This window comes from Lactuca saligna, chromosome 6, assembly GCF_052625555.1.
Source record: "Lactuca saligna cultivar CGN05327 chromosome 6, ASM5262555v1, whole genome shotgun sequence".
Taxonomy (NCBI): domain Eukaryota; kingdom Viridiplantae; phylum Streptophyta; class Magnoliopsida; order Asterales; family Asteraceae; genus Lactuca; species Lactuca saligna.
In genome coordinates, this window is record NC_136422.1 from 86,214,325 (window position 1) to 86,240,670 (window position 26,346).

The 26,346-nt window shown below is 38.2% G+C and overlaps 2 protein-coding genes across 4 annotated transcripts; one reads left to right on the forward strand and one right to left on the reverse strand.

Annotated features, from left to right (window-relative positions):
• The first annotated feature begins 1,353 nt into the window (after positions 1–1,353).
• On the forward strand, positions 1,354–7,581 carry LOC145000516 (uncharacterized). 3 transcript variants are annotated; one of them, XM_078959754.1, is made up of 17 exons: positions 1,354–1,648; positions 1,720–1,995; positions 2,084–2,181; positions 2,270–2,423; positions 2,510–2,620; positions 2,747–3,589; positions 3,693–3,845; positions 3,904–4,003; positions 4,099–4,193; positions 4,263–4,469; positions 4,581–4,637; positions 5,355–5,426; positions 5,587–5,685; positions 5,863–5,994; positions 6,212–6,385; positions 6,555–6,738; positions 7,064–7,581. In XM_078959754.1, the coding sequence occupies exons 1-16, from the start codon at positions 1,544–1,546 to the stop codon at positions 6,708–6,710; spliced, it is 2,832 nt and encodes a 943-aa protein (XP_078815880.1). In that variant the 5' UTR covers positions 1,354–1,543; the 3' UTR covers positions 6,711–6,738; positions 7,064–7,581. The 3 variants fall into 3 exon arrangements, with proteins under 3 accessions (XP_078815880.1, XP_078815881.1, XP_078815882.1); XM_078959755.1 differs by lacking the exon at positions 1,354–1,648 and having other exon boundaries at positions 1,879–1,995; positions 2,079–2,181; XM_078959756.1 differs by lacking the exons at positions 1,354–1,648; positions 1,720–1,995 and having other exon boundaries at positions 2,270–2,415.
• Positions 7,582–9,163: 1,582 nt separating this feature from the next.
• LOC145002764 (uncharacterized) lies at positions 9,164–11,655 on the reverse strand. Its single transcript, XM_078961961.1, has 7 exons — positions 11,295–11,655; positions 10,864–11,133; positions 10,573–10,796; positions 10,330–10,372; positions 10,197–10,286; positions 9,814–10,077; positions 9,164–9,690 (listed from the first exon to the last, which is right to left on the reverse strand). The coding sequence occupies exons 1-7, from the start codon at positions 11,653–11,655 to the stop codon at positions 9,164–9,166; spliced, it is 1,779 nt and encodes a 592-aa protein (XP_078818087.1).
• Between the last annotated feature and the right edge of the window lie 14,691 nt (positions 11,656–26,346).

Below are 26,346 nucleotides of genomic sequence, written 5' to 3' on the forward strand. Positions count from 1 at the left end.
ATATCAACTGGCCATGCTGGTACAGGGGGCATACCGTGAAAAAGGTTATCGGGAAACTTAGCTTTAACTTCATCACCCAACTCATCTCTATCGGAATTGCTTTGTAGCTCGCTTATATCTAAACATACATCACCAACATCAACATAATGCCCGTAAACATGATTTTTTCATTTTTTTGACTTGAATTTTTTTTTTCTTTTTAGTTTTATCTACCACACGCCTATTCATAAGTTTAACTTCTTGTTCGGCAACATCATCACAACGACCACCCACATGATTAAGATATGCACCAACATCATCATCACCAACAGACTTGTAATTCTCAGGTTCCACATAGTGAATAGGTGAATAACTAACATTAACATTTTCAGCAACACTGTGAAACTGAGGTACACTAGGAGTATTGAAAGTACCTATCAGATCGTTGCTCCCTTTATAACTGCATAAATTACCAACAACCTGGTTTCCAATTTCACCACCCCCATTAACCGCCTCAACTTCATCAACCACCACAAACACTTTCACAGCCCTTCCTCCACTACATTTGATTACGTTTATCAACATTCTAACATCTATGTCTTCAACTATAGCTATATAATAATTTAATTCTGGATGGTGGAAACGAAGACTAATTCTATATTTGTCTAACAAACCAATTTTGCTTCTTACCAAAGATACAAAATCACTATAACTAATATACTCAGAAAATATCAAAGCAAGTTCAGAAATACCTCCCTGTGGACATATGTATTCCAGATTAGTTCCATTAACTTGCCATCTCCCACCGGTTACAAGACAAACCATATATTCAATCATTTTTTGAGCAAATTGTAGAGAGAGTTCATAAACAAATAACAACCAAAATGATATTTTTTCTACAAAACTATTTATATAGCAACCTGATTTCATAGTCAAAACAAACCATTTCATAGTCAACCTAAAAAAAAAATTACAAAAATAACAACGATTTCGCAGATAGAGTCAGAGGATTTCGCAGATGGACCTATTCCATCTGCGAAATTAACCCTATTTATACAACAAAAAATTTAAAAAAAAACCACCTGCGAAAGTACAAGCACCTAAAGCATAGTTGTGCTTTAGGCACTTGTACTTTCGCAGATGAGAAGCCCATTTTGCAGATGAGACCTTCTCATCTACGAAATGGGTGACCATTTTTGTAATTTCAATTTTTTTTGGCTATTTTTGTAATGTCATTAGTGTAAATGACTATTTTTGTAAATTTATCTTATTATTATTATTTTTGTTAAAACTCGAGAAATAAACCTTAAAAAACAAAAGAAAACCTAAATGGATATATAATCCAACCCGCTTGTTAAACGGGCTTCGGGCATGGTTGTTGCGATTCTTTATTGTGGATTTTCAATTTCTTCGCGCTTTTTGAACTGATCTCCTAGGTCTGCTAACCTCGGCGAACATTCGGCAGCCGGAAAAATCTATGAGTCGCCGTCGATCGGTTCCCATCCAGAATTAGGGTACCACATAGGGCTTGTATTGGCATTTTGTTGCCCTTAGACTGAAAAAAATGGAAGTTTCTAAAAGTTTCATTGACAAGATCAACAGTGAATTCACTAGTTCCTTGCATTTCGCTTCCCCCTTACCTGGTTCTCGTACAAACGAATTTGATCTGGTATGTTTGATTTTGATTTTCCGCGCATTTTGGTTATCAAGCAGTATCATTAGTGCTTTTTTGGGTTTTAGGTGAGAGGTGTGTTACAGATACTTCAAGGGTTTTCAAGCAGTTTGTTTTACTGGGAGAAGGGGATCGAGCAGGGTTATCGTGCGAGAAAGGGGTTATATGTTACGCACCTCTCTCAGACAAGTCTTGGTATGGTCTTAGATCAATTTGTTTATTCAGCAACATGCTTGAAATTGGTAGAGCTTACGCTCTGTCAGATAGAAGATATGTCTGGCAGGTCGAGGTCGCCTCCACCTACCTTGAGAGCATTTGCTTCCTCAGCTTCTGCTTGGCTTAGAGTAAGTAACGACACACAACACATTCAGGCATTATCGCGTTGTGTTCTGTTGTATGCTTCTGCTTATTAGTGATTTCTCCTTAGAGCAGAAATTACGCGATATTGCTTTGACAGAGGAACTAAAGATGAACAACTCTAATACTGGGACTGCTCCTACCATTTTGGGATTGGGAAATTCTTTAACAAGGTATGTGAAGTGTTTGGGATTTATTTTATGAATGGTGAATGCAGAAAAACATCATGTATTCATGTTTAATGTTTATGTTTATGTTTAGGCTTTGTGGTGGAGCAGAATATTTATTGCAGATAGTGCATGGTGCCATCCCGATTGAAGGTGACACGCCTCTCTCATCTGCTGAAACTGCTGTTCACATTCTCAACCACCTTTATGAAAAGCTTAATGATGCTTGCCTTGTGCAAGGTGGTGAGGTTGTGGCACTTTATTGGTCATCTGATACTCAGTTTCTGTTGTTAGTGTCGATTAAAAAAGCTATACATTTTGCTGCTATTTACAGGAAGATTCATACAGGATGCTACTCTATATCTTTGTTGGATGTTTATTGCCATATATTGAGGTTCTTGATTCCTGGCTTTTTGAGGGAATACTAGATGACCCCTTTGAGGAGGTAATTTCAATTTCACACCCACCTGTTTATAGTCTTATCTTCTAACCATGGTTCTGTTTCCATCATCATACCAAACACTAACTAACTAACTAGCTGACTGTATTCTTTATTTATTTATTTTTGCAGATGTTCTTTTATGCAAACAAAGCGATTGCTATAGACGAGGCTGAATTCTGGGAGAAGAGTTACCTGTTAAGATCAACACAGCATAAGAAGCTAAGTGTGGGTCATGTGAGTGATTTATTTCCCTTGACACAGAAAAAGATGGCTGGAAAAGTAGCATCAGTTCCATCAAAAACAAGGGGGCAAAATGAGTATGATCAAGTGGTTTGTCCTTTGTTCTTGAAAGATATTGCAAAAGAAATAATTTCAGCTGGAAAGTCGTTGCAGCTGATCCAGCATATTCCTATCACATCAACACTTGTTGGTAGGCATCAGGAGAAAGAAGGGTGCATGACTCATCAGCTAAGCTTGTCAGAAATTTTTTGTTTGTCATTAACAGCTCTGATTGGTCATGGTGATCACATGTCTGAAATCTTTTGGAAAAATGATAAAATTGTTTCTGCAACTTCAACGGAGAAATTATTAGTAGCATACTCGGAGAAGATTTGGCATAAGTTTTTGGCTGATGCACTCAACAACGACATGAAAGTAGAACAGAATCTAGATTTGGTTCTTAGCTCCTTTTGTCCTGAAAATCCCACTATAACTGTATGCCAAAAGGTTCTTCAAGCAAAAGCAAATACCCACGATTGGAATTCATTAAACCTTTCTAAAAACTACATTCTCCCTCCTTTGAATGATGACAAATTGAGGAAAGCTATATTTGGTGGAATGGGTGAAGAGTTTATGACAGCTAAAGGAACAAGTTATGCCTGTGGTTTTCCATTCGGTGATTCTCGCTCTCAACATGGCATAAAGGTGGTGGAATCTTTATTTCCATTTCCGACTATCCTTCCGTCCTTTAAGGTAACACATATCTATCTAGTAAATTATATATATATATATATATATATATATATATATATATATATATATATATATATATATTTAATCTTACAAGTGGAAACAGGAGGAGCTTATGATGTCGGAGGTTTTACCATTCCAAAAAAACAGCACCCTTGTGTCAAAAGTCCTTGGCTGGATTCAAACTGTTGAACCAAAATCTACTCCACTTCCTGTTGTTATTTTGAGGGAATGCCTTACGTTTTATATCAAGAAGCAGGTATATTTGACTGCATGTAAATTGAAAATAGTAAATTGTAATTTGAATAATGTTTCAGGTAGATCATATTGGGAATCAGATATTGTCAAAGTTGCTACATGACTGGAAATTGATGGCTGAGCTGGGAGTGCTGCGGGATGTATATTTGTTAGGCTCTGGTAGTGCTGCTATGTAAATGTTGATTGCTTTGCTTTGGTGGTAATCATATTTATTAAAAAGAGAATCTAAATGCTGAAAGGTTTGTTGGAAGCAGGTGATCTTCTGCAGCATTTCTTGACAGTAGTTTTCAATAAGCTGGACAAAGGAGAATCATGGGACGATGATTTTGAGTTGAACACAGTGTTACAGGTATGGGTTAATAATGGTTGATATTATTGTATATTGATGCTTACTGAATCTGAATGAATGAGTTTTCAGGACTCAATACGGAACTCTGCTGATGCCACAGTACTAAGCTCACCGGATTCCTTAGTTGTATCTTTAACAAAAAGTGATGGTGATGCTCAACAAACTACTACATCATCATCATCATCATCATCATTTCTTGTCTCGAGTCCCCGTAAAAATCATCGTGCACAGGTCTCTGGAATCAATGACCTTGACTCCCTTAACTTCACATACAAGGTGACTAACTAACTAACAGTTACTTTTTTAATGCTACTGCTACTCGATAGAAAGAAAATAAGAATTGTGACCATAATCAAGATCATGTTGTGTATACTTTTTTAATTGTAGGTCTCGTGGCCTCTTGAACTTATAGCTAATGCTGAAACTCTAAAGAAATACAACCAGGTACAATTAGGTTGCGTTTAGTTACGGAAAAACAGTTTTCATTTTCTGTTTTTCGTTTTCCGTTTTCGGTTTTCATTGGAAAATTTAGAAAATGCGTTTAGTTAAAACTTATTCATTTTTCATTTTCAGTTTTAAAAATTAGAAAACGTGTTTAGATGTGTATTTGTCTATTGATTTTCATTTTTAGAAAACGGTAGCGGTGGTAGGGTGGGTGTGTGTTTGTGGGGGTGTGGATGGGGGGGGGGGTGGGTGTGTGTGGGTGGGGGGTTCATGTGTTGTGTGTGTGTGGGGGGGGGGGGTTGTGGGGGTTGGTGTGTGTGTGTGTGTGTGTTTGTTTTTGGGGGTGGGGGTGGGCTTGGAAGTGAGTATAGGTAGGTAGGGGTGTGGTGGGTTAGGGGTATTAAGGTGAGGGTAGGTAGAGGTGGAATGGGGTGGGAGTGGGTGTTTATATTTTAGAAAAAAATTGGAATTAGAAAAATATGGAAAACAATGATTATTGGTTTTCCAAAAATTTCCAACTTCTTTGTAATTTTAGAAAGCGGAAAATTTTCATTTTCCGTAAAATTAGAAAAATAGACGAGCTAAACGCGTTTTCAAAATTCAAATTTTCTTGGAAATTTTTTCCGGAAAACGGCCCATTTTTCTGCAACTAAACGCACCGTTAGTGTCTTTTGTCTGCTTGGTGAGCTTGATTATTTATACACTAACAATAAGCAGGTGATGAATTTCTTATTGAGGGTTAAGCGTGCAAAATTTGTCCTGGATAAAGCTCGAAGATGGATGTGGAAGGTTATACTTTGTTCAAAATACTTGAATGTTTTTTAAACTTATTTTACAGTTAAACCTAATCTCTTAAAGTATGCAACCTGAAACGGCAGTCACCATGACATCGACATTTTATAATATTCATATAGATAGGATGATTGTTTTACTTTTTTTTTTTCTTCAGGAACGAGGTACAACAACAGTCAATCGCAAGCATAGATGGTTGGTGGAGCAAAAGCTTCTTCATTTTGTTGATGCGTTTCATCAATATGTTATGGACAGGGTAACTAATAACAGTACTCTACACCTTACCTTGTTAATGTTTAATACTAGTGTTATTATTTAGGGCAATATTATTTGAAGGTATTCTGCATTGTACTTTCTTATTAGGACAGTAATTTGAAAAGTGGATGGCATTGCTGTAATTTTTCTAAAGTAGGTTTGGTTGATGTTCACATAGGTATACCATAGCGCATGGCGTGAATTATGCGAAGGAATGGCAGCTGCCGGATCTCTTGATGAAGTGATTGAGGTTCACGAGGCATACTTACTGTCAATTCAACGCCAGTGCTTTGTAGTTCCAGACAAGCTGGTCAGTTGGTAACCAGTTAACAAAATTGTTTTGTCTATTCTAATAGTAACAAGAAATAGCAACCCAGTGTTATGAACCTTCATTTTAAGACACCTCACTTTGAAAAATCTACAAAGTCATAGCTGGCAATGTATACAAATGAAAAGTTGGATTGTAGGGTTGGGTTAAGTAGAATCAGAGAATGAAAGTAGATTGGTATTTGTTGGTTGGTTGACAGTGGGTGTTGATTGCGAGCCGGATCAACAGTATACTTGGACTAGCACTAGACTTCTACTCGGTGCAGCAGACTTTGAGTAGCGGTGGAGCTGTTTCTGCAATCAAGGCCAGATGTGACAAGGAAGTCGACCGCATTCACAAACAATTTGATGACTGCATCGCCTTCCTTCTCAGGGTATGTATATCAATCATTATTCTTCTTTTGCATTTCTGTCTTGTTACTTAACATACAATATAGTGTTTAAATGCCAAGTAAAGAAAGTAGTTTGCTTTGTATATAGTTATAGTGTTTTATTGAAGTAAGTGGCTTAGTTATGAGTTATGAGGAAGTTGGGTGCATGCAGGTTCTATCTTTCAAGCTGAACGTGGGTCAGTTTCCGCATTTGGTGGATTTGGTTACGAGAATTAATTACAACAATTTTTACATGTCTGATACTGGAAACTTGATAACTGCTCCTGGCTCTGACTCCATTAATTTTAAGTTGGCAAAGACACTTTGACACGGTTATCACCTATCATCAACATCAGGTACCTAACCTAACCTAACCTAAATCAAAACATCTCACATTCACCCTAATTTGTTGCTTTAAGAGTCTTGTCTTGAAACTGTTTTCATTTTGTTATGGATTTGGTCATTGGTCATGGCCAATCAAATCAGGCCACCTAATTATAATGCACATATCAAAAGACTATTTTTCCCTTGGCGAATCCTAGTGCAAATACTAGTAAAATTAATAAAAAAAATATATAAGTCTTTAAATACCCTGATCATAATGACAGTGATTTAAAAAAAAAAGAAAATTGTAATTACTCAATTCTTCAACAATGATGGCGTTTTATTATTGGTATGAAGGTATAGGAAAGAAGATGATATGATGTAAAATATTAGAAATATTATAATACAAGAAGAAGAAGAAGATATGATGTAAGGGGTTGTTTGTCTGTTGGGCGTGGAAGAAGAGTGTGTTGGATGGGTAGTTGTTGATGGTGATGATGTATGTAGGTTACTGTGCAACTACCAATACCATTGAGTAAGTGCCAAGGAACAAAATATTATGCTGCTGGAATGGAATGAAATCCGTTTCTTTCTTCAAGTTTAATTTATATGAAAGAGCATGAGGAAAAGGCGTTAATACCAAAAGCTGTTGCTGGATTTGTATTTGGACTTTTGTTATTGTTAACTAATTTGATTTTGTGATACGGATATATTGGGTTTTGTTTGTATATCGATTGTTTGGACACGTAACTAGAGATGCACAAACATCGGTCTGGTTTTGAACTGGTCTTTTGAGATCGGTTTCGGTTTTAACCTAGCTGGTTTTGGCCGTTTTTTTTCTTCAAAATTAATCATACGAGATTTTTTTTTGCGAACATTGATTGCATTCTCTGATGCCAAGTTCATCAGTTAATTCACTTGTAACACATAATAACTAACATTGTTTGAGCTTAGAAACACACAAAATGAAGCTTAGTTTGAACTGAAAACAATATAAAAATATCAGCATGAAATTGAAAATAGGACTAATATCATAAAAGTTCTTAGTTTTTAACGTGTTATTAGAAAAAGTCATAATATATTATTTATTATTGCAATTGTTATAATATTGTTGTAGAATTATCATTTTAGCCCACATAACGAGATTTATGCTTAACTTTTTTAATTTTTTTTTTTGGCAAAATCAATTATTTAAAGTTCAAATTTGATACCTATAGTTTGCAAAATCAAATGGTTTTTTAACTTTATTTTTTGTTTTTCTTATATACTTTATTTATTTTTGTTTTTTTAAACGTATACTTTTTTTTTTTTTTTTTTTTTTTTTTTTTTTTTTTTTTTAAATTTTATTTTCGTTTTTCAATATATATACTTTTTTATTTTTGTTTTTTAACTTTATTTTTCAACAATTTAATGTATTTACCTTTTGTTTTTTTATTATTTTTTTGTTATTTGTAGATGTTTTTATTTATTTTAATTCAAGTAAATTAACTTGAATTCAATTTAAAGTATTAAAACAAGCTTCTTTTTTTTTTTTTTTTTTTTTTTTTTTTTTTTTTTTTGAGATCGACTTATTATTTCTTTTATTCTTGGGTAAATTACGTCATTCGTTCCTTGTGCATATATCCAAACGCACGTTTAGTCCTTATTTTCAAAAATTAACTCGAATCGTTCTTCGTTCGATTTAACATTTCACGTTTCATCCCTGACAGATAATTTTGTTGAAAACTTAGTCCTTGCCATAATTTAAATGACCATTATATCCTTGTGTTTTTATTTTCAGTTAATTTATTATCTATATTTTCATTTCAGTTAAATAATAATAATAAATACTCCATCACCTTCACTTTCCCCGACCCATCCACCTTTCACTGTTACCGACCAGAGAGAAACATAAACACACACACACACACATACAATCACTGGCCATCCTCCGACGAACCTTCCCCACCCTTTCACTATGCTAATGATCGAGGAAATAAAAACAAAAAAGACACAGACTCGATGAGGGTAAAGAGGAGACCTACAAATCTTTGATGGCATTAGATGGGTGACGAAGTGTTTATCGTTGGTGGGTTAACGATGATCGAAAAAGAGTGAGCAGGAGAAGGAAGGAGTGGTGTCTTTGCCAAAGAAAGAAAAATGAGGAGGAGCGCCAATGAGGAATTGAAGTGGTTGTCGGAGTGCAAATTTGTCTCCAACCTCCTTCACCTCCAAGAACATAGGGTTTCACGAACACGGTTATCTCTATCGATTAGGATTTCAAACACACTGAAGATGTCGATCTTCTTTTCATCTGTATGCCGCCATCGATCTCAATCATCTAGGGTATTGAGCACTGGCGGAGCTTGAACATTTAACTTGGGGGGAGGGCAAAAATATTATAAACTGAAATTAACATTCTTAAAAAAAAACAGATTGTTTTCAATAAATAAACACCATAAACACCTAGAAAAAGAATTACAACTCAGCCCGACGACCTTTAATGTATTTAAATTCATCAATTACAGACTTCGAATCAATGTTTTCAGCAATTTCTCTTTCTATGTAAATCACCAAATTGTTTGCAAGAAAATCATCCGATATCTTATTGCGAAGACAGTTCTTGAATATTTTCATTGCTGAAAATCCCCTATCTATTGTTGCGGTAGAAACTGGAAGTGTCAAGATTAACCTAACCACTCTATCAAGCAAATAATATGTCTCATGTTTCTGAGTTTCCACAAGACGCTTGCATAGGTCAGCAATAGTTGATACACCACTTAGCCTTGGATTCTTTGTCATATCAATATTAAAAATCTCTAATTGATATCGTAATTGAACCCTCTCTTGCTCCGTAAAATCTTCAGGATAATACTTCTTAACAAGAAGACAAACTTGATCAACGTTAATCACTTTAGAAACTAAAGTAGAACTAAAACTTAACAACTCCATCGCCTGATCATTGAATCTACTATTCAACTCATGTAGTTGTTTGTCCAATGTGGCTGTAAACAAATCCACTCGATAAAAATGTTCAAAAGTAACATGATTATCTGTTTTTCATGGCCGATATCGAGTAGAAGTATAAGGAGCATTCATATCTGGCATATTTATTTCATGTTTTTCACAAAAAAACTTTACTTGTGCAAGTAAAGACTCCCATCCATTGTTTCTGAAATCATTTAGACCCTCCTTTGTTGCTGAAACTAACTCCATAGCATTAAGAATATCTTGGGATTTCTTTTGTAGAGCTTGAGAAAGTATATCAGTCTTTCCCATTACTTCCTTTATCAGGTGAAGAATAAACACAAACTCAAATGATTTCAGATAACAACAAGCTGCATCAACATCTCCACGTTGAGAATAAGCAGCAGATACGTCATCAATTGTTCCTTGGAGTACAACACGAGTACAAGCAAATATGTCAATCAAACTGCAAACGGAACGAAAATGAGAACCCAACGTGTATCACCAGCTCTTCTTAATGTCCCAACTTGATTCAATCCTTTACCTGATTCGATTTCACCTAGTTCCAATAATTTTTCAATCTTAGTTGCCTTTGCCTTTTGTAAGCCATCATGACGTTTACTGGAAGCACAAACTACATTAATTGTAAAAATTAAGTTTGTGAAAAATTGGTGTACCAGAATAATTTCCCTTGAAACAGCCACCAAGGCTAGTTGCAATCTGTGAGCAAAGCAGTGAACATAATACGCATAAGGGCAATCCTTAAGAACAAGTGCTTATAATCCATTCCATTCCCCTCTCATGTTACTAGCACCATCATAACCTTGGCCACAGATTTTACTAACATCAAATTGATAGTGTAAAAGTTGTCTCCACTTATTTATTTTCATGGTTAGTGATAAGGTATCTCTAATGTGAACCAGATCCAAGAAACTTTCCCGTATGATTCCTTCTACATCAACAAATCTCAAAACTATCGCCATCTGCTCTTTTTTAGATTCATCCCGTGACTCATCAACCATGGCACAAAAGTATGAATCTCCCACTTCACTACGAATATGCTTTCGAACTTTATTTGCAATAATACTAAGAATTTCTTTTTGAATTTCCCCTGACGTACACTTTGAATTATAAGGAGCTTTCTCTAATATAACGTTTGCAACTTCATCATTATAAGATGCTAGAAGTTTTAGTAGTTGGGAGAAAATTACCACGATTTTTGGAATTAGGAGTTTCATCATGTCCTCGTAAAGCACAAGCTTGGAAGGTCAACCAACGAACCGTATCAATTGAAACTTTTAATCGTAAACGGGTTTTCAATATTTTCGCTTCATTTTGCTTCACTATGATATTTTCAATGTGTGCTGGTTGGTTCATCAAGTTTTCAGCAAATGCAACAACATTTCTATGTTGTGAGCAACCAATATGTTTCAAGAATGCACAATTTTTCCCGTCATTAAGTTTTTTCCAATTATCAAATCCTTTAACAGTAAATACATCGTAACCATGAAATACACTTGGTTTATCATTAAATATATGACAAATAAAACAATAAGAAGCGTGTGTTGTTGGAGAATACTCTAGCCAATTAGGGAAATGTTGAACCAAGAATATTGGAATCTACAAGGATGTTTCGTTGAACCTTTAGCTTGATACTCCTTAAGAAGTATTTGGAAAGGTCCTAAATTCATATAAGCTCGTCTCACTTGTTCCCTTAAATTGACCGGAAAATCCCACATTTGCTTGCGTTTAGCGGGATCTCTTTCTAGATTCTTCAAATCAACTTCCTTAGGATTTTCCTTTTCTTGTGGTTGTGGCTCATTCTCTTGTAGATTTTCCTTTCCTTGCGGTTGTGGCTTATTCTCTTGTTGATTTTCCATTTTTTGCGGTTGTGGCTCACTTGTTGAAGCTTTGTGACGTTTACTCTCTTCATTTTCATCATTAGTTTCTTTATCATCTACCTTTCTTTTGAAAAAATAATGTAAGGTTTTCATCTTTCCCATGATTATATCTAGAAAAATCAAAATGAAGAAACAATTGATTCAATCAAAAATTCAAAATCAAAATTAGAACAAAAACCAATAACTCATTGAACAAAAACCAAATCAATCTTTGTATTCACTTTTCAGTTTTGTTTGAAGCTGACAAGCTGTTAACCATAACCAAATCTAAAAAAAAAAAAAAAAATTAAACTGAAAACACCAGTAGTGCAAGACACCAACACCAACAATAACCAAATCTATAAGTTCATAACTTATAAATCAAATTGGCAAATCGCCAAATCGCAAATGACAGCCAAATTAAAACGAAACTCAGTAAGACAGTAACACATAAATAGGCAACATATTGACAGAAAACAACAACAGCAGTGCAACACGCTAACACCAACAATCAACAATCTTACAATCAAAAAAGAAAGAACAGCTGAACAGGATTCGGGTCTCAGGATTACATACCTGATTTATGTGAAGTGTGAATGGCGACTTGGCCACTTTGGCACTTGGTGATGGCGATTGGCGAGAGTGAGACCAGGCGGTTGATTTGGTGAGACAGTGACAAACGAACAGCAGGCGAGATAGGTAGCGAATTAGGCAAATGGGGATGAATCGATTTTGATTTCTTGATACCGCTTGGTTGCTTGGAGAATTTGGAGTATTGGACAATTCTGATTAGGAATCGGGAGGGGCCAAAGCACAATTTTGAAGATAGCAGGCCTATAACTATTTTGTTTTTTGAACTACAATACCCACTTCTAGCCCAAAAATCAAGGGGGGGGGGGGGGGAGGGGGCACTGCCCCTTCTGGCCCCAATAATACTACACCCCTGGTATTGAGATCAATGATTTCTAACATATGTTTTGATCAGTTTGCGATAGATGTGAAGATCGATCCTGGCCTCCATCGTCACCTGGATGATGTCATCAAAGATAGATATGGTGATAAAATGTGGTAGCAGGTGGTGATTGTGGTTTGGTTTAATGATGTAGGTCTGCGGAGGAGGTGAGAACGGGGGAGAATGGAAGTGATGTACTGTGATTTAAGAGTGATAGAAAGAGGGCGCTGATGGTTTCTGGCAATGCTTGTGGCTAAATATGGTGTCGATCGTGAAGGTAGTGGTGGTGGCTAATGGAGGTTGTGGTTGTTGGTATAAGGGGAGGGTTGGGGATATTGGTTTTATGTATTCATTTTATTAATTTAAACTGATAAAAAATGAAATAAAATGAAAAAAAAGAAATTATTAAGGGTAAAATAGTCATTTCATGTCCATAGGGACTAAGCGTGCAAGAAAAAACAAACCCAATGACAGGCCAAGTTAATTTTTTTAAAATAAGAACTAAACATGCTTTTTGGTATGTGCACGAGGGACGATGGATGTTATTTTCCCTTTATTCTATTAGTCTATTATCAAATAGAAAATATTGTCTTGAATTTAAACTAAAGATATCACACACAAAACTATGATTTAATCTGCAAATTATATTACACATTGAAACACTAATTCCCAATAAAATTGATTTTCTTTTCTTGTAACATATATATAAAAGCACTAAAGAACAAAAAAATAAAAAAGAAAATAAGTTGGTCCCAAATTACAAATATAAATAACTTTTTTATTTATTTGAAAACAAAATAAAAAATCATAAAACTATAAATTACCAAAATTGTAATATACTCTAATATATTAAATATATTTTATATTTTTTTTGAAAAAGGTAAAAAAAAAGTTAAAAAAGAAGAAAAAATGAAACAAATAATATGAAAATAAATACAAAAAAATTACAAAAATTAAAAATACGAAAAAAATTAAAATATAATACGAAAACAAATATGAAAAAAACTAATAATAAATACAAATAGTGTAAAATGTACGAATATATTAGGGTAAATAAAAAAAATAAATAAAGTATATAGAAAATGAATATATATATATATATATATATATATATATATATATATATATATATATATATATATATATATATAAGGGTTCAATTGAGAAAAAAAAGGTTGACAATGAGGGAATCATTCTCAACCACTCATTTATTTTTGCCACAAAAGTCTTCGTCGTAACAACGGAAATTGGAAAGGAATAGAAATGTGTTTTCCAACAAATCGTGTTGATAAACATGTTATTGACGAAGATCAACGATTGATTAACACCGGATGATGTTGATGATGGTTTAACTGAAGATATATGGATGATTGTTGAAGGTTGGAGGAGAAATTTGAATGAAGAACGATCGAAATTTCTATACAATTACGTATTTGAGATTGATGGTTATTATCATATTTACAAGTTTGCCACCGTATCTTTTTATGCTTAGATTAAATGAGTGGCTGAGAATGATTCCCCATATTCTCAACTTTTTTTATTTTCTCAATTGAACCCACCTCTCTCTCTCTCTCTCTCTCTCTCTATATATATATATATATATATATATATATATATATATATATATGAAACTCGTTAAGTGTGATAGAATGATAATTTTGAAAGAAAGTTGTGGCCATAACAATAAAAAAAATATTATGTGTTTTTCCCAATTACATGTTAGAAAATTAGAACTTTTATGATATTAGTCCATTGAAAATAATCGGAATTATGGTCTTCAAAGTCATTATTTAAGCTATATATATATATATATATATATATATATATATATATATATATATATATATATATATATATATATATATATATATAGTCTTCAAAGTCATTATTCAAGCAAATACTTGCAAAACATTGAACATCATAAACCTAGAGTTGCAATACATAAACTAACACAATTTGAACTTAAAAATACATGATAATAAGCATAGTTTGAGCTATGAGTTACATAAAAATGTAAGTGTCCAATTCAAAGAATTATAGTCTTCATGAAATAACAAATAGAAGTCGTCCAATCATTCTTTCGGTTCACCTTTATCTACTTTAATCAATGGAGGGGTTATACCTTGTCCTATTGCTAATTTCCTTTTCCTAAGTTTGTGACAAATTTTCAAATCAAAACTCCTACACCTCCTATATTTATAGTAAAAGTTAGGTGCTGTTTGTTTTTTCGAAGCAAAAACGTCTGAAGTCTGCGGACCACCACTGCAATCCTCTGTAGCAGAAGAGATGGAACAAACGGCTGCAACATTTTTTTAAAAAAATTTGTTTGTTTTTAATGTCTGCAGACTGCTGTAGTAAGTTATTGTAAGACGTGAAGAGGTTTGAAGCAGTTGGTTTAGTGCTGCGCCACGCAACACACGCGCAACAGTTTTTAATTCAAAAGTTTTCTGAAAAACAAACAGCTGCGAAGGGCTAAGTGCTGCGCGGCGCAGCAATAAGAGGCTATAAGAGGTTTTTTAGAAAAAAACAAACAACACCATAGGGAGACTGCACAAATGAAAACCAATGACATATTCCACCATTATTTTGAAAACTCGAGTTTCATAACGGTGAATATCACACCCCAAAACCGAGAACGGCGGAAACATTCTGGGGCGGAGGACGTCATCTAGTGTATCACAACAATGTAAAGTAGTAAACAAGCAACAACATCATCCATTGCATTAATAGTATAATTTTAATTACAAGTGTGTTCTTTTATAGTATAAGACAACATAATGAATAATCAATATAAAAGAGGAGTCTTGACTGCTCCTTCTTCACCAAACCTGGTCATTGTACCTGTCTATTTGTAACCTGAGAATACAAGTTATTTTGAAAGTGAGTATCAACAATAAAGCTGCTGAATTCATAAGTATTAATGTGTCTTTGGTTTGTAAAACTGTGAACTAAAGACTTGTAAACATTTGGAGAAAAGTTTGTATAAGTATGAAAAGGTTTGTAAGTATTAGTAAACGTTTGAAAACTCTAGAAAATCCCTATGATTCCTACTAGTATAAAAAGTAGTCTTCTACCAAGACCTGACTGTTTTGAAAGTAGCCTTCTACCAAGACCTGACTATTTTGAAAGTAGCCTTCTACCAAGAGCGGACTGTTTTGAAAGTAGCCTTCTACCAAGACCAGACAATACGACCATTATTATTATCTAATCTAACTCATCGATTATGTGAATATGACGCATGGTAAAGGTATTAATAATTTATTAACTGGAGTTTTATCCTTTTGTAATTGTCGTATATACAGTGTAAGTACTGTAGTATTTGTAATAAGTGACTACTTTTGTAGTAATTTGCCTTAATTGAGGGTTAAGGCATAATGTGATGGCTAGATCCCATACTAAGCGCTCCCTGTCAAGAGATTTTGGGAACCAAACGCGACCCCTGCATGATTGCAAGCTGTAAACATCCACATTACTATGATCATGTATAACCAATATAACTATCACAGTGCATTGTGATTCATTGGTATAGTTAGATCCTGAACTTGTTCCATGCTATAACACCTTGTTATGTCTGTTCTGTTATCGTGTATTGTAAGTGTGTTTATGTAAGCGTATCTATGTAAACATATTCATGTAAGTGTATCTATGTAAACGTATTCATGTAAGCGTATCTATGTAAACGTATTCATGTAAGCGTATTCATGTAAGCGTATCTATGTAAACATATTCATATAACATGTAATGTATTAGTATAGACTCATGAATGAACTGACTCTTGTGTGATTCTTTGTACTTGGAATGGTAAGTAGTATCTCCTAACTACACCTATTATAGTTACTCGTAATGTACGTGCATCAACGAAAGTATACCTTTGCTACCCAAAGGTACTGAACTGACTACTGGAACTTTTATGTCTATATATGTATACATGATATATAACTAATATTTAGACGACATTCGGACGAGCAACCGATGCCCTAAGGCCACATCCCAACGAGGAAAAGGAAATAAAGCGAGCTAACCGTCCTAAGTACTTTAAACATTATTTATATAACTATACATATCTAGACATGTATTTGACAATATAAAAGCATAAAAGAAGTTTTGTAAAACCTTTGAAAGTTTAATACTAAGAAACGATGATTTGATGTCAGTTTATAAAACGATTGAAAGTGTTTTGTTTGATAAGATAATTTAAGTATAAGGAAAACCTTTGTTTGAAACACATTTGTAACAGAGTTTGAAAGGAAACATACAGTATGTAAGACAATTTGATAAAGAGTTTTAAACATGTAAAAACGTTTAAGAAAGTCATTTGAAAAAATCTATTTGGTAAAACAGTTAACGTATAGTAAATTCATTTGTATGCTAGTTATTAATCACATGTGATTGATATAATAACTAGCATGATTCAACTTGTATTCCCCCCACAAAACATTTATAAACATTTAGAAACATTTAAAAGGTTAATTAAGGGGTATGAACTCACCTGTAGTGAGTGGTTTGGCTGAACGGACTGTATAGGATGCTAAGTGTCGAGTGAAGACTCGAACACGTACAATGATCCTAGTTAACATATAATAACACATATATGTATCCAATTAGTCTTTAAACAAATAATTATCAAAGTTAAGACATCCTACGACATGTAAAACACCGTATATAAGTGCTATAAGTCCTAAGGATAGCATCTAAGTGTTGTAGGACATTGCTATTGAGTTTAGGGTTCAAGGGAACCCCTCATTTGAGTTTACGGTTTTTGTGACCATAAACCATTGAGTTTACGGTTGTAAACCCATGAGTTTACAGCCGTACACTCATGCTCCTTTGACCACTTTGTGAATTGAAGCCTCATAAGTCCTTAGAAGCATTTCTACCTGAAGTATAAGACTATGGAAGGGATTAGGGCACCATTTCACTCCTAAATGGAGTTTACGGTCCTTAGACCATTTTCCTTTGGGTTTACGACCGTAAACCCATATGGTTTATGGTCTTTTGATATTTTCAAGCTCTTAACTCATCAAGGAAGGGATCTAAGCAACTTTCCAAGGTTTAGGAGGGACTAGAGCACATTTTGGCACCCTTTTTAAGGTTTACGGTTCAAGAACATCTTGGACCGTAAACACCTTGTTCTTGGTTTTTCTTGGGTGATTTCTTGATATATGGAAGTGTAACAAGCCTTAAGATACTCTAGGATAGAATTACTTACAAGATAGAAGCTCGAAAAGGTGCTAAATGTCCAAGAACACTAGTGTGTATTCTTGATGTTCTTGGTGAAACTTGAAGATCTAACCTTTTGGAATGATTTCACGGATGGAAGTGTGTTAAATATAACAACTTAATAGGGCTAGAAACACTTACAAGTTGAAGATCAAGGAGGAAAAGTCGGATGCTACTTTAGAGGATTTGAGTTCTAGTTGAATTGGTGAAAAAGTGTGAAAAATGGCTAAGTGCCATATATATAGTCACTAGGGTTTACGGTCCAAAAGCCATTTCGGCCGTAAACTGCAAACTCTTGAATTTTTTGGAACTTTATTGATGCAAAATAAACCCTAGGGCATCCTCTCTCCTGATATCTCCTAAAGTGCTAATCCTAAAATACTCAAACTTATTCCAAAAAGCTTGAAAATTAGCAGAAACTGTTCTGACTTCTATTGAAGTGAAGGATTGTACATAATAGAAATTTCGGGTTGTCACAGTGAACATGTCAAAAAAACATTTATTTGGTAACAAGTTGTAATGCGCTAACTTTCGAACAGTATTGTAAAACTCACCGAGTTGGCCGATTACTCCTCCGAGTACTCGCTACTCGGCCCCTTACAGAAGCGAGTTGCAAAATCCCGAGTACTCCCCGATCGTTCCCTTTCTAAATTGAGCAATGTTGTAAAACCCGGTCAACTCGGTGATTAATATGTATAATATAATTAATGATTTATTATTTAACACACTAACATGTGATTATCACTACATATATATCTTAAATTTTTAGTAATTATTCACGGAGTGAGACCATTATGTGTTTTTTAGTTTTTGTGTATACACATGTATCTAATTTGGTTATATATTTCTATCAACTTATGATTTTGACATATATATTGTACCTAAAAACATTTCTACATGAATTACTGAATCCAAATACTCCCTAAGTACTCGCTACTCGGTAGTCGACCGAGCAGATACCGAATAACGAGTTCTACAACCTTGCTTTCGATATGGCAAAAATAGTATTTAAAACCAATTGACTTGTAGGGTAGTAAACACCCTACATTATAGATGTTTCTTTCTTAGAAACTTGTAGAAAACCCGTTAACACTTGTAGTAATTGCCAATTTGAGTAAGGGATGCTAACATATCAATGTTTAATTAGTTAAAGACATGTTGGAGCTAGCCCATTTGTAACGAGTGGTCTAATAAGATGTTTTTAATTAGGAGGTAATGAGTTCAATCTTGGACATATACTAACTCGTTGTTCTAAATTTAAATAAATAAATATCTTGTTAAAAGCGTTTAAAGTGAGTTTTTGTCGCAAAATACTTTCTAACATAACACAAGTAGAATTCTACCTACTAACGTTGTCATAGTTAGGTTATAACAGAATTTCATTATATTGGTGGCAATAAAACGATAACTAGATTGTATTTCGTTGCTCGAACCATAACTTGTATGCAAAAAACCTTTAAATTTGTCTTGTATATCCGCACAAAATTTATGCCCGACTTGCTAGACTAGATTAATGTGACAACCTGAAATTTATCCCATCTTTGTAACCCATTTCCGTTAATAAAATTTATTTTTATTGAAAATTTTCCGTTAACTTTTGGGTTAGACAAAACAATTAATGTTGCTATTTTTATCTTCTTAAGTGTCGGAACAAAATAAAATCACGTGAAAACACCCCAATATTCATTTGGAAGATTTTTAGTTACAACTAAGTCGGGTTATGACAACTTTAACGGGTATGACCATAAACCCTGTTTAACGTTGGTATCGGGTAGATTTCCACCGGGCCACAAACTCAAACCTTATATAAAGAATGAGTAACCTTGTAACAGCCCGGAATTTCAGGTATTGTTATAATTATGTTTTTGGGGTGTTTTAAGAGGGGACTCGGCGAGTTGGAGCCAGACTCGCCGAGTAGGACCGCAGACTTGGTCGCAGGTTCGCGACTGGACTCGACGAGTCCAGATATGGACTCGGCAAGTCTGCGCTGTTCAGCGGAAACCCTAGCCGTTTGGTTTTGGGACGTATAAAATGACTTATAGGCCGTCATTGTCCATTTTTGCCTACTGAGAAGAACCCTAAATTGGCTGTGTGCATCTAGAGCAAGATTGAAGGCCATTGGTGACCTTGAAGAAGTTGTTGTGCAAGGAAGAGAAGGGTTTTGGCTAAAGGAACAGCAAGGGAGTCACGTTCTGAAGATTAGGGACACAGAGAGTGCATTATTCAGGTAATAATTCGGTTCATTTTCTGCTATGTTGATGTGTGCATGGATTTAGGGTTTATGGAACCCTTTTGTGGCTAGATTGGATGTTACCCTTGTTCCCCAAGCGATTGTAGCCCTGTATTAGGACCTTTAGAGGTCCAGAATGTCCCATGCTTGTATATTTCGGGAATCAATAGAGGTTTTGGATTGGAATCCTTATACCTTAAGTTAAAATGTAAATTATAAGTCTTGGGGTGTAGCATGAGCACCTAAATGAAGGCTTTAAGTGATGGACCAGCTTAGGAGGACCAGACCTATGAATGGTCGGGACAATAATGATCTCAGGAAGCAGTTTGATCGACTGCATGGCATGGACTCGCCGAGTCCAATGAACAGACTCGGCGAGTAGCTTGGAGATTAACTGGGACTCGTCGAGCTGTTCTTTAGACTCGGCGAGTGGAGTCGGGGTGGCCCCGCGATTCTTCCACGAGGAACTCGTCGAGTCAAGAGAGATACTCGACGAGTAGAAAGGGAACATCAGGAAGTTATGAGGACGTCTAGACTCGCCGAGTCGCCATAGCACTCGCCGAGTCCGGTCAAGTTGACCGTTGACCGTTGACCAGGGTTGACCTACATGTGATTTCTTAGGGTCAGTTGTCTTGCAAGATAAAAGTGTTAACAAGGGATATATGATATTATAGGGAGTCTGTAGCTCGGCGGATCGAGTACGAGTGATTTCAGGGGTTGCTAGCTTTCGATATTTACGAGGTGAGTCTTCTCACTATACTGTACCCGGAAGGGTTTGGCTGTGTGACCGGAAGGTCGGATATGATATGTGTTATACGTGCTATAAATGGTAAGATAATTGCTATGCGTGCTATGTATGTTTATATGGGCCGGAAGGCAATATGTTATGTGATCGGAAGTCGAATATGATATATGATATATGTGCTATATGTGGTAAGTTAAATGTATTATGTACTGTGTATGTGTATGGGCCGGAAGGCAATATGTTATGGGCCGGAAGGCAATATGTTACGGGCCGGAAGGCGAATATGTTATGGGCCGGAAGGCGATTATGTTATGGGCCGGAAGGCGTTGTGCTGTGGACCGGAAGGTCAGGGCCTGGAAAGGCGTATATGTGTAAGTGGTATACTGGGGAACTCACTAAGCATTTATGCTTACATTTGTTATGTATGTGTTTCAGGTACTAGTGAGGACCATGGGAAGGCGCCGGCGTGATGCGTATACACTGTTCGATATTTTGAGATCTTGGGGATTTTATGATTGTATTTTGACATAAAACTTGGAATAATTATATTTAATTGAATAAAGTCACTTTATTTGAAATGAAAAATTTGTTTGAAAATTTGCGTTGTTACAATTGGTATCAGAGCCTTGGTTTGAGGGATTCGGGTGTACCTTCGGGTGTAACTGAACTCAAACCGAGGATTTGAGGAAATTTTTAAAAAAATAAAGGCATAAACCTTTATAAATGATAACGTGGTAAACAAGAAAGAAGCAGTGTGTATGATCAGCCAGCGCCCGAACGGTAAAGATCCCCAGAATACCTTACAATGTTATGTTATGCAATGGATTATGAATTGTTATGCATGCTAGAAGACTAGGTATTCATAATAGGACTAGAGTGGCCTGATTTGTGATGCCTTAGTCTAGGGAGTTTGCCGATATGAGATATTTGATAGCGTGCAGGTAGATAGTGCATATCAAAAGTAGAGTACTCACTATTCGGGGTTTGGGGAGGAAGATTTGGGACGAATGCTGATACGGTGTGGTCGGTAGTATTGGGCCCGTACTACCGAAGACACCGGGTCGGTGGGAGACCCAAGTAAGAATCCCTGGATATCGGAGACTGAGTAGGGTTGCGTTATCAAGTGCAATTGTACTTGAGGGAGTCTCTGATAATTTTATGTTGTATTTCAGAGACATCATGGTTACCACACGCCACGGGGCGAGTTTGAGCAGTGTGAGCGACGAGGATATTCGTCAGGTGATTCAGGAGGAGGTAGCTGTAGCGATCCAGGATGAGATTCCGGAGATGTTTGGGTCTATTAAGACCACTCTGATGGAGACGTTCGAAGAGCGGTACGCCGCACTGACTGAAGCTGCCGCCGCTGCCGCTACCGCAGCCGTGGCTGCTGCCAGGCCACAAGGGGGCGACTCGTTGCTATTCCGGGAATTCAGCAACACGAAACCCCCTAAGTTCGATGGGACGCAGGACCCGATTGCTGCGATGAGGTGGATCGCCGATATTGAAGGGTGCTTCTACACTTGCTCATGCCCGGAGCACCTGAGGGTACGGTTCGCTTTGAACCAGCTCCGTCTGGGAGCGAAGGATTGGTGGAAGTTCGTGACGGCGAACTTCACGATGGCGGAGATTACAGCAGTGACATGGGAGAGGTTTACCACCATGTTTAGGGACGAGTACGTTCCCCCAGTGGAGAGGGAACGATTGATTCAGGAGTTCTTGACCCTTAAGCAGGGTACTGATTCGGTTGCGGTGGTCACGCGGAAATTTCATGAGAGGGCGATGTTCTGTCCCGAGCTGGTGTCTACAGAGCAGTCGCGGATGAGCCGGTACTTGGGTGTTTTAAGGAGGGATATCCGGGAGTTTGTGTCAAACTCCACCTATCGTACTTTTACTGAGCTTCAGGCGAATGCCAGGAAGCGAGAGATCGAGTTGAAGACCCAGGCCAGGGAGGAGGCCGAGTCTCGCCAGGTGGACCGGCGGCCGGCTCAATCTCAGCCGGCAGCCAAGTGGACCAAGTCCGCCGATTTGAGGACGGGAGGTCCGAAGGGCCGCACTTGCGGAAAGTGCGGCAAGGGTCACGATGGGGCGTGTCGAGCTGGTGGTTGTTACAAGTGTGGCAAGGAGGGACACATTGCCAGGGATTGTCCTAACGGGTTTATGGTTTGTTTTCATTGCAACCAGACAGGCCATCGGAAGGCCGAGTGCCCGCAGCTTCGTCAGGGGTCTACACCTACTACCAGGACTACTGAGACTCAACCAGCGAAGGTCGAGGCCTCGAGGGCTCGCGGGAGAGCCTTTCAGCTGACTGCGGAGGAGGTCCGCGCTGCGCCCGATGTTGTGGCAGGTATGCTGTAATTTACGTATTTATTTAAAGTCGAAATGTTATGCTTATGTTAATATATGTGTAGGTACTTTTCTTGTGAACTCTATGCCTGCTCTAGTGTTATTTGACTCGGGTGCGAGTAGGTCCTTTGTATCTTTAACTTTTAGTCAGCATATCAGCATTAGTCGTGAGCCGTTAAGTCGGCCTCTGAGCGTTTCTATAGCGGCCGAGAGGGTGGTTTGTGCCACGGAGGTTCTTCGGGGATGCGTACTAGAGATCTTCGGGGTTGAGTTTCCGATTGACCTAATTCCTATTGCGATGGGTGATGTCTGTGTCATCGTGGGCATGGACTGGTTGAGTCGATTCAGCGTTGTCATCGACTGCGAGCGTCAGCTGGTGACTATACGAGACCCTAGTGGGGGAGTTCTTACGGTGTACGGCGAGGGTACCCGTTCGGGATCAGCTTTTTGTTCGGCCGCTAGGGCGAGGCAATGTCTACAGCAGGGATGTAAGGGTTTTGTGGCGTATGTGATGGATACGCGGGAGGCTTACGAGAGACCGAGGTCAGTGGAGGAGGTTCCAGTGGTGCGTGAGTTTCCAGATGTATTTCCCGAGGAACTGCCGGGAGTACCTCCTGCGAGGCAAGTAGAGTTTGGTATCGACCTGATTCCGGGGGCCGCGCCTATTGCGAAGGTGCCTTACCGTCTAGCACCTCCAGAGATGCAGGAGTTGTCCTCGCAACTCCAGGAGTTGCTGGGGAAGGGGTTTATTCGGCCGAGCAGCTCGCCATGGGGAGCACCTATTTTGTTCGTCAAGAAGAAGGATGGTTCACACCAGATGTGCATTGATTACCGGGAGTTGAACAAAGTGACGGTCAAGAACCGTTATCCGTTACCGAGGATCGATGATTTATTCGATCAGTTGCAAGGGGCATCTTGGTTTTCCAAGATCGATCTGAGGTCAGGGTACCATCAGGTAAGAGTGCGGGATGAGGACGTCCAGAAGATAACATTTAGGACGCGATATGGGCATTTCGAGTTTGTGGTGATGCCTTTCGGGCTCACCAATGCCCCGGTGGTGTTCATGGACCTCATGAACAGGGTATGCAGGCCGATGTTGGATCGGTCAGTGATTGTATTTATCGACGACATCCTAGTGTATTCGCGATCTAGAGAGCAGCATGAGGGACATTTACGGGAGGTCCTCGAGATACTGAGGTCGGAGAAGCTATATGCAAAGTTCTCCAAATGTGACTTCTGGTTGCGGGAGGTCCAATTTCTTGGACATGTTGTTAATCAGGCAGGGATATTGGTCGATCCGGCCAAGGTTGAGGCAGTGATGAGTTGGGAGGTACCGAAGTCACCTTCTGAGATCAGGAGTTTCCTTGGGTTGGCGGGGTACTATCGGAGGTTTATTAGGGACTTCTCCAAGATCGCAGTGCCACTCACCAGATTGACCCGGAAGGGTGTTGCATTCTCATGGGGACCCGTCCAACAGACTTCCTTCGAGACACTTCGCCAGAGACTGTGCGAAGCCTCGGTATTAGCTCTTCCGGAAGGGATGGAAGATTTTGTCGTATATTGCGACGCATCGATTTCGGGACTGGGTGCAGTGTTGATGCAGAGAGGTCATGTGATAGCTTATGCATCGAGGCAGCTAAAGCCTCATGAGGCGAGATATCCTACGCACGATTTAGAGTTGGGGGTAGTAGTGTTCGCTCTCAAGATTTGGCGTCACTACCTGTATGGGGTTCGATGTACGATATACACGGACCATAAGAGTTTGAAGTATTTGATGGATCAGCCCAACCTAAATATGCGTCAGAGGAGGTGGTTGGATGTGGTCAAGGATTATGATTATGAAATCCTGTACCACCCGGGCAAGGCTAATGTGGTAGCCGATGCATTGAGCCGCAGGGCGGAGAGCACTCCATTGCGAGATGTATGTCTGAGACTGACGGTGATGACTCCGGTATTGGATACTATTCGTGGGGCACAGGCCGAGGCTGTGAGATCCGAGATGCAGAAGAAAGAGCGAGTCGTTGGGTTAATTTCAGAGTTCGTTAAGGATGGACGAGGACTTCTGACGTTTCAGGGCCGGATTTGGGTACCGTTTGTGGGCAGTACGCGTGCTACTTTGATGGAAGAGGCTCACAGATCGAAATTCTCGATTCATCCCGGTGCTACGAAGATGTATTTGGACTTGAGGAAGGAATACTGGTGGCCTTGTATGAAGAGAGACGTCGCTTGGTTCGTTGAGAGGTGCTTGACCTGCCGTAGAGTTAAGGCCGAGCACCAGAGACCGCATGGCAAGCTGTAGCCTTTGGAGATTCCTGAGTGGAAGTGGGAACAGATTACTATGGATTTCATCACCAAATTGCCGAGAACTGCCAGGGGAGTCGATACAATTTGGGTGATTGTGGATAGGTTGACAAAGAGTGCACATTTCCTTGCCATCAGCGAGAGTTCATCAGCGGAGAAGTTGGCGGAGATATACGTGAGGGAAGTAGTATCTCGGCATGGAGTGCCGATCTCGATTGTTTCGGACCGTGATGTACGCTTCACTTCCAGGTTCTGGAAGAAATTCCATGAGGAGCTGGGTACTAAACTGCATTTTAGTACCGCATACCATCCCCAGACAGACGATCAGAGCGAGCGGACAATTCAGACATTGGAGGACATGCTTCGAGCATGTGTGTTTGACTTCGGGGGTAGCTGGGATGCGTATTTACCCTTAGCAGTGTTTTCCTACAACAACAGCCATCATTCGAGCATTGGTATGCCACCTTTTGAGTTGTTGTATGGTAGGAGGTGTCGGACCCCCATTTGCTGGGGAGAGGTGGGACAGAGAGTGATGGGCAGTACAGAGATCATACTTCAGACGACAGAGCAGATTCAGCAGGTTAGGCAGAGGTTATTGACCGCTCAGAGCCGACAGAAGAGTTATGCGGACAGACGCCGATCCGAGCTTGAATTTCAGGTTGGCGACTTCGTTCTCCTGAAGGTTTCTCCTTGGAAAGGAGTGATCCGGTTCAGGAAGAGGGGCAAGTTGGGGCCCCGGTTTATAGGTCCATTTCGTGTGATTGCAAGGGTAGGCCGGGTAGCCTATCGGTTGGAGTTGCCAGCAGAGTTGGGACATATCCACAATACTTTTCATGTATCGCAGTTGAGGAAGTGTATAGCCGATGAGTCGGCAGTGGTTCCATTAGAGGATATTCAGGTGGATGCGAGCCTGAATTACACCGAGAGACCAGTAGCCATCAGGGATCGTAAGATCAAGGTTCTGAGGAACAAGGAGGTACCTCTGGTGTTGGTGCAGTGGCAACACCGGAAAGGATCGGAGAT

Bases quoted from the DNA above. Each gene is read 5' to 3' on its own strand.
- LOC145000516 (XM_078959754.1), top strand. From the start codon at position 1,544: ATGGAAGTTTCTAAAAGTTTCATTGACAAGATCAACAGTGAATTCACT. The intron at 1,996-2,083 runs GTAAGTAACGAC...TCCTTAGAGCAG, and splicing joins CAGCTTCTGCTTGGCTTAGA to AAATTACGCGATATTGCTTT. The intron at 4,194-4,262 runs GTATGGGTTAAT...ATGAGTTTTCAG, and splicing joins AGTTGAACACAGTGTTACAG to GACTCAATACGGAACTCTGC.
- LOC145002764 (XM_078961961.1), bottom strand. From the start codon at position 11,655: ATGGGAAAGATGAAAACCTTACATTATTTTTTCAAAAGAAAGGTAGAT. The intron at 10,373-10,572 runs GTTCACATTAGA...CTTTGCTCACAG, and splicing joins GGGAAAGTTTCTTGGATCTG to ATTGCAACTAGCCTTGGTGG. The intron at 10,078-10,196 runs GTAAAGGATTGA...TTGTACTCCAAG, and splicing joins ACTAGGTGAAATCGAATCAG to GAACAATTGATGACGTATCT.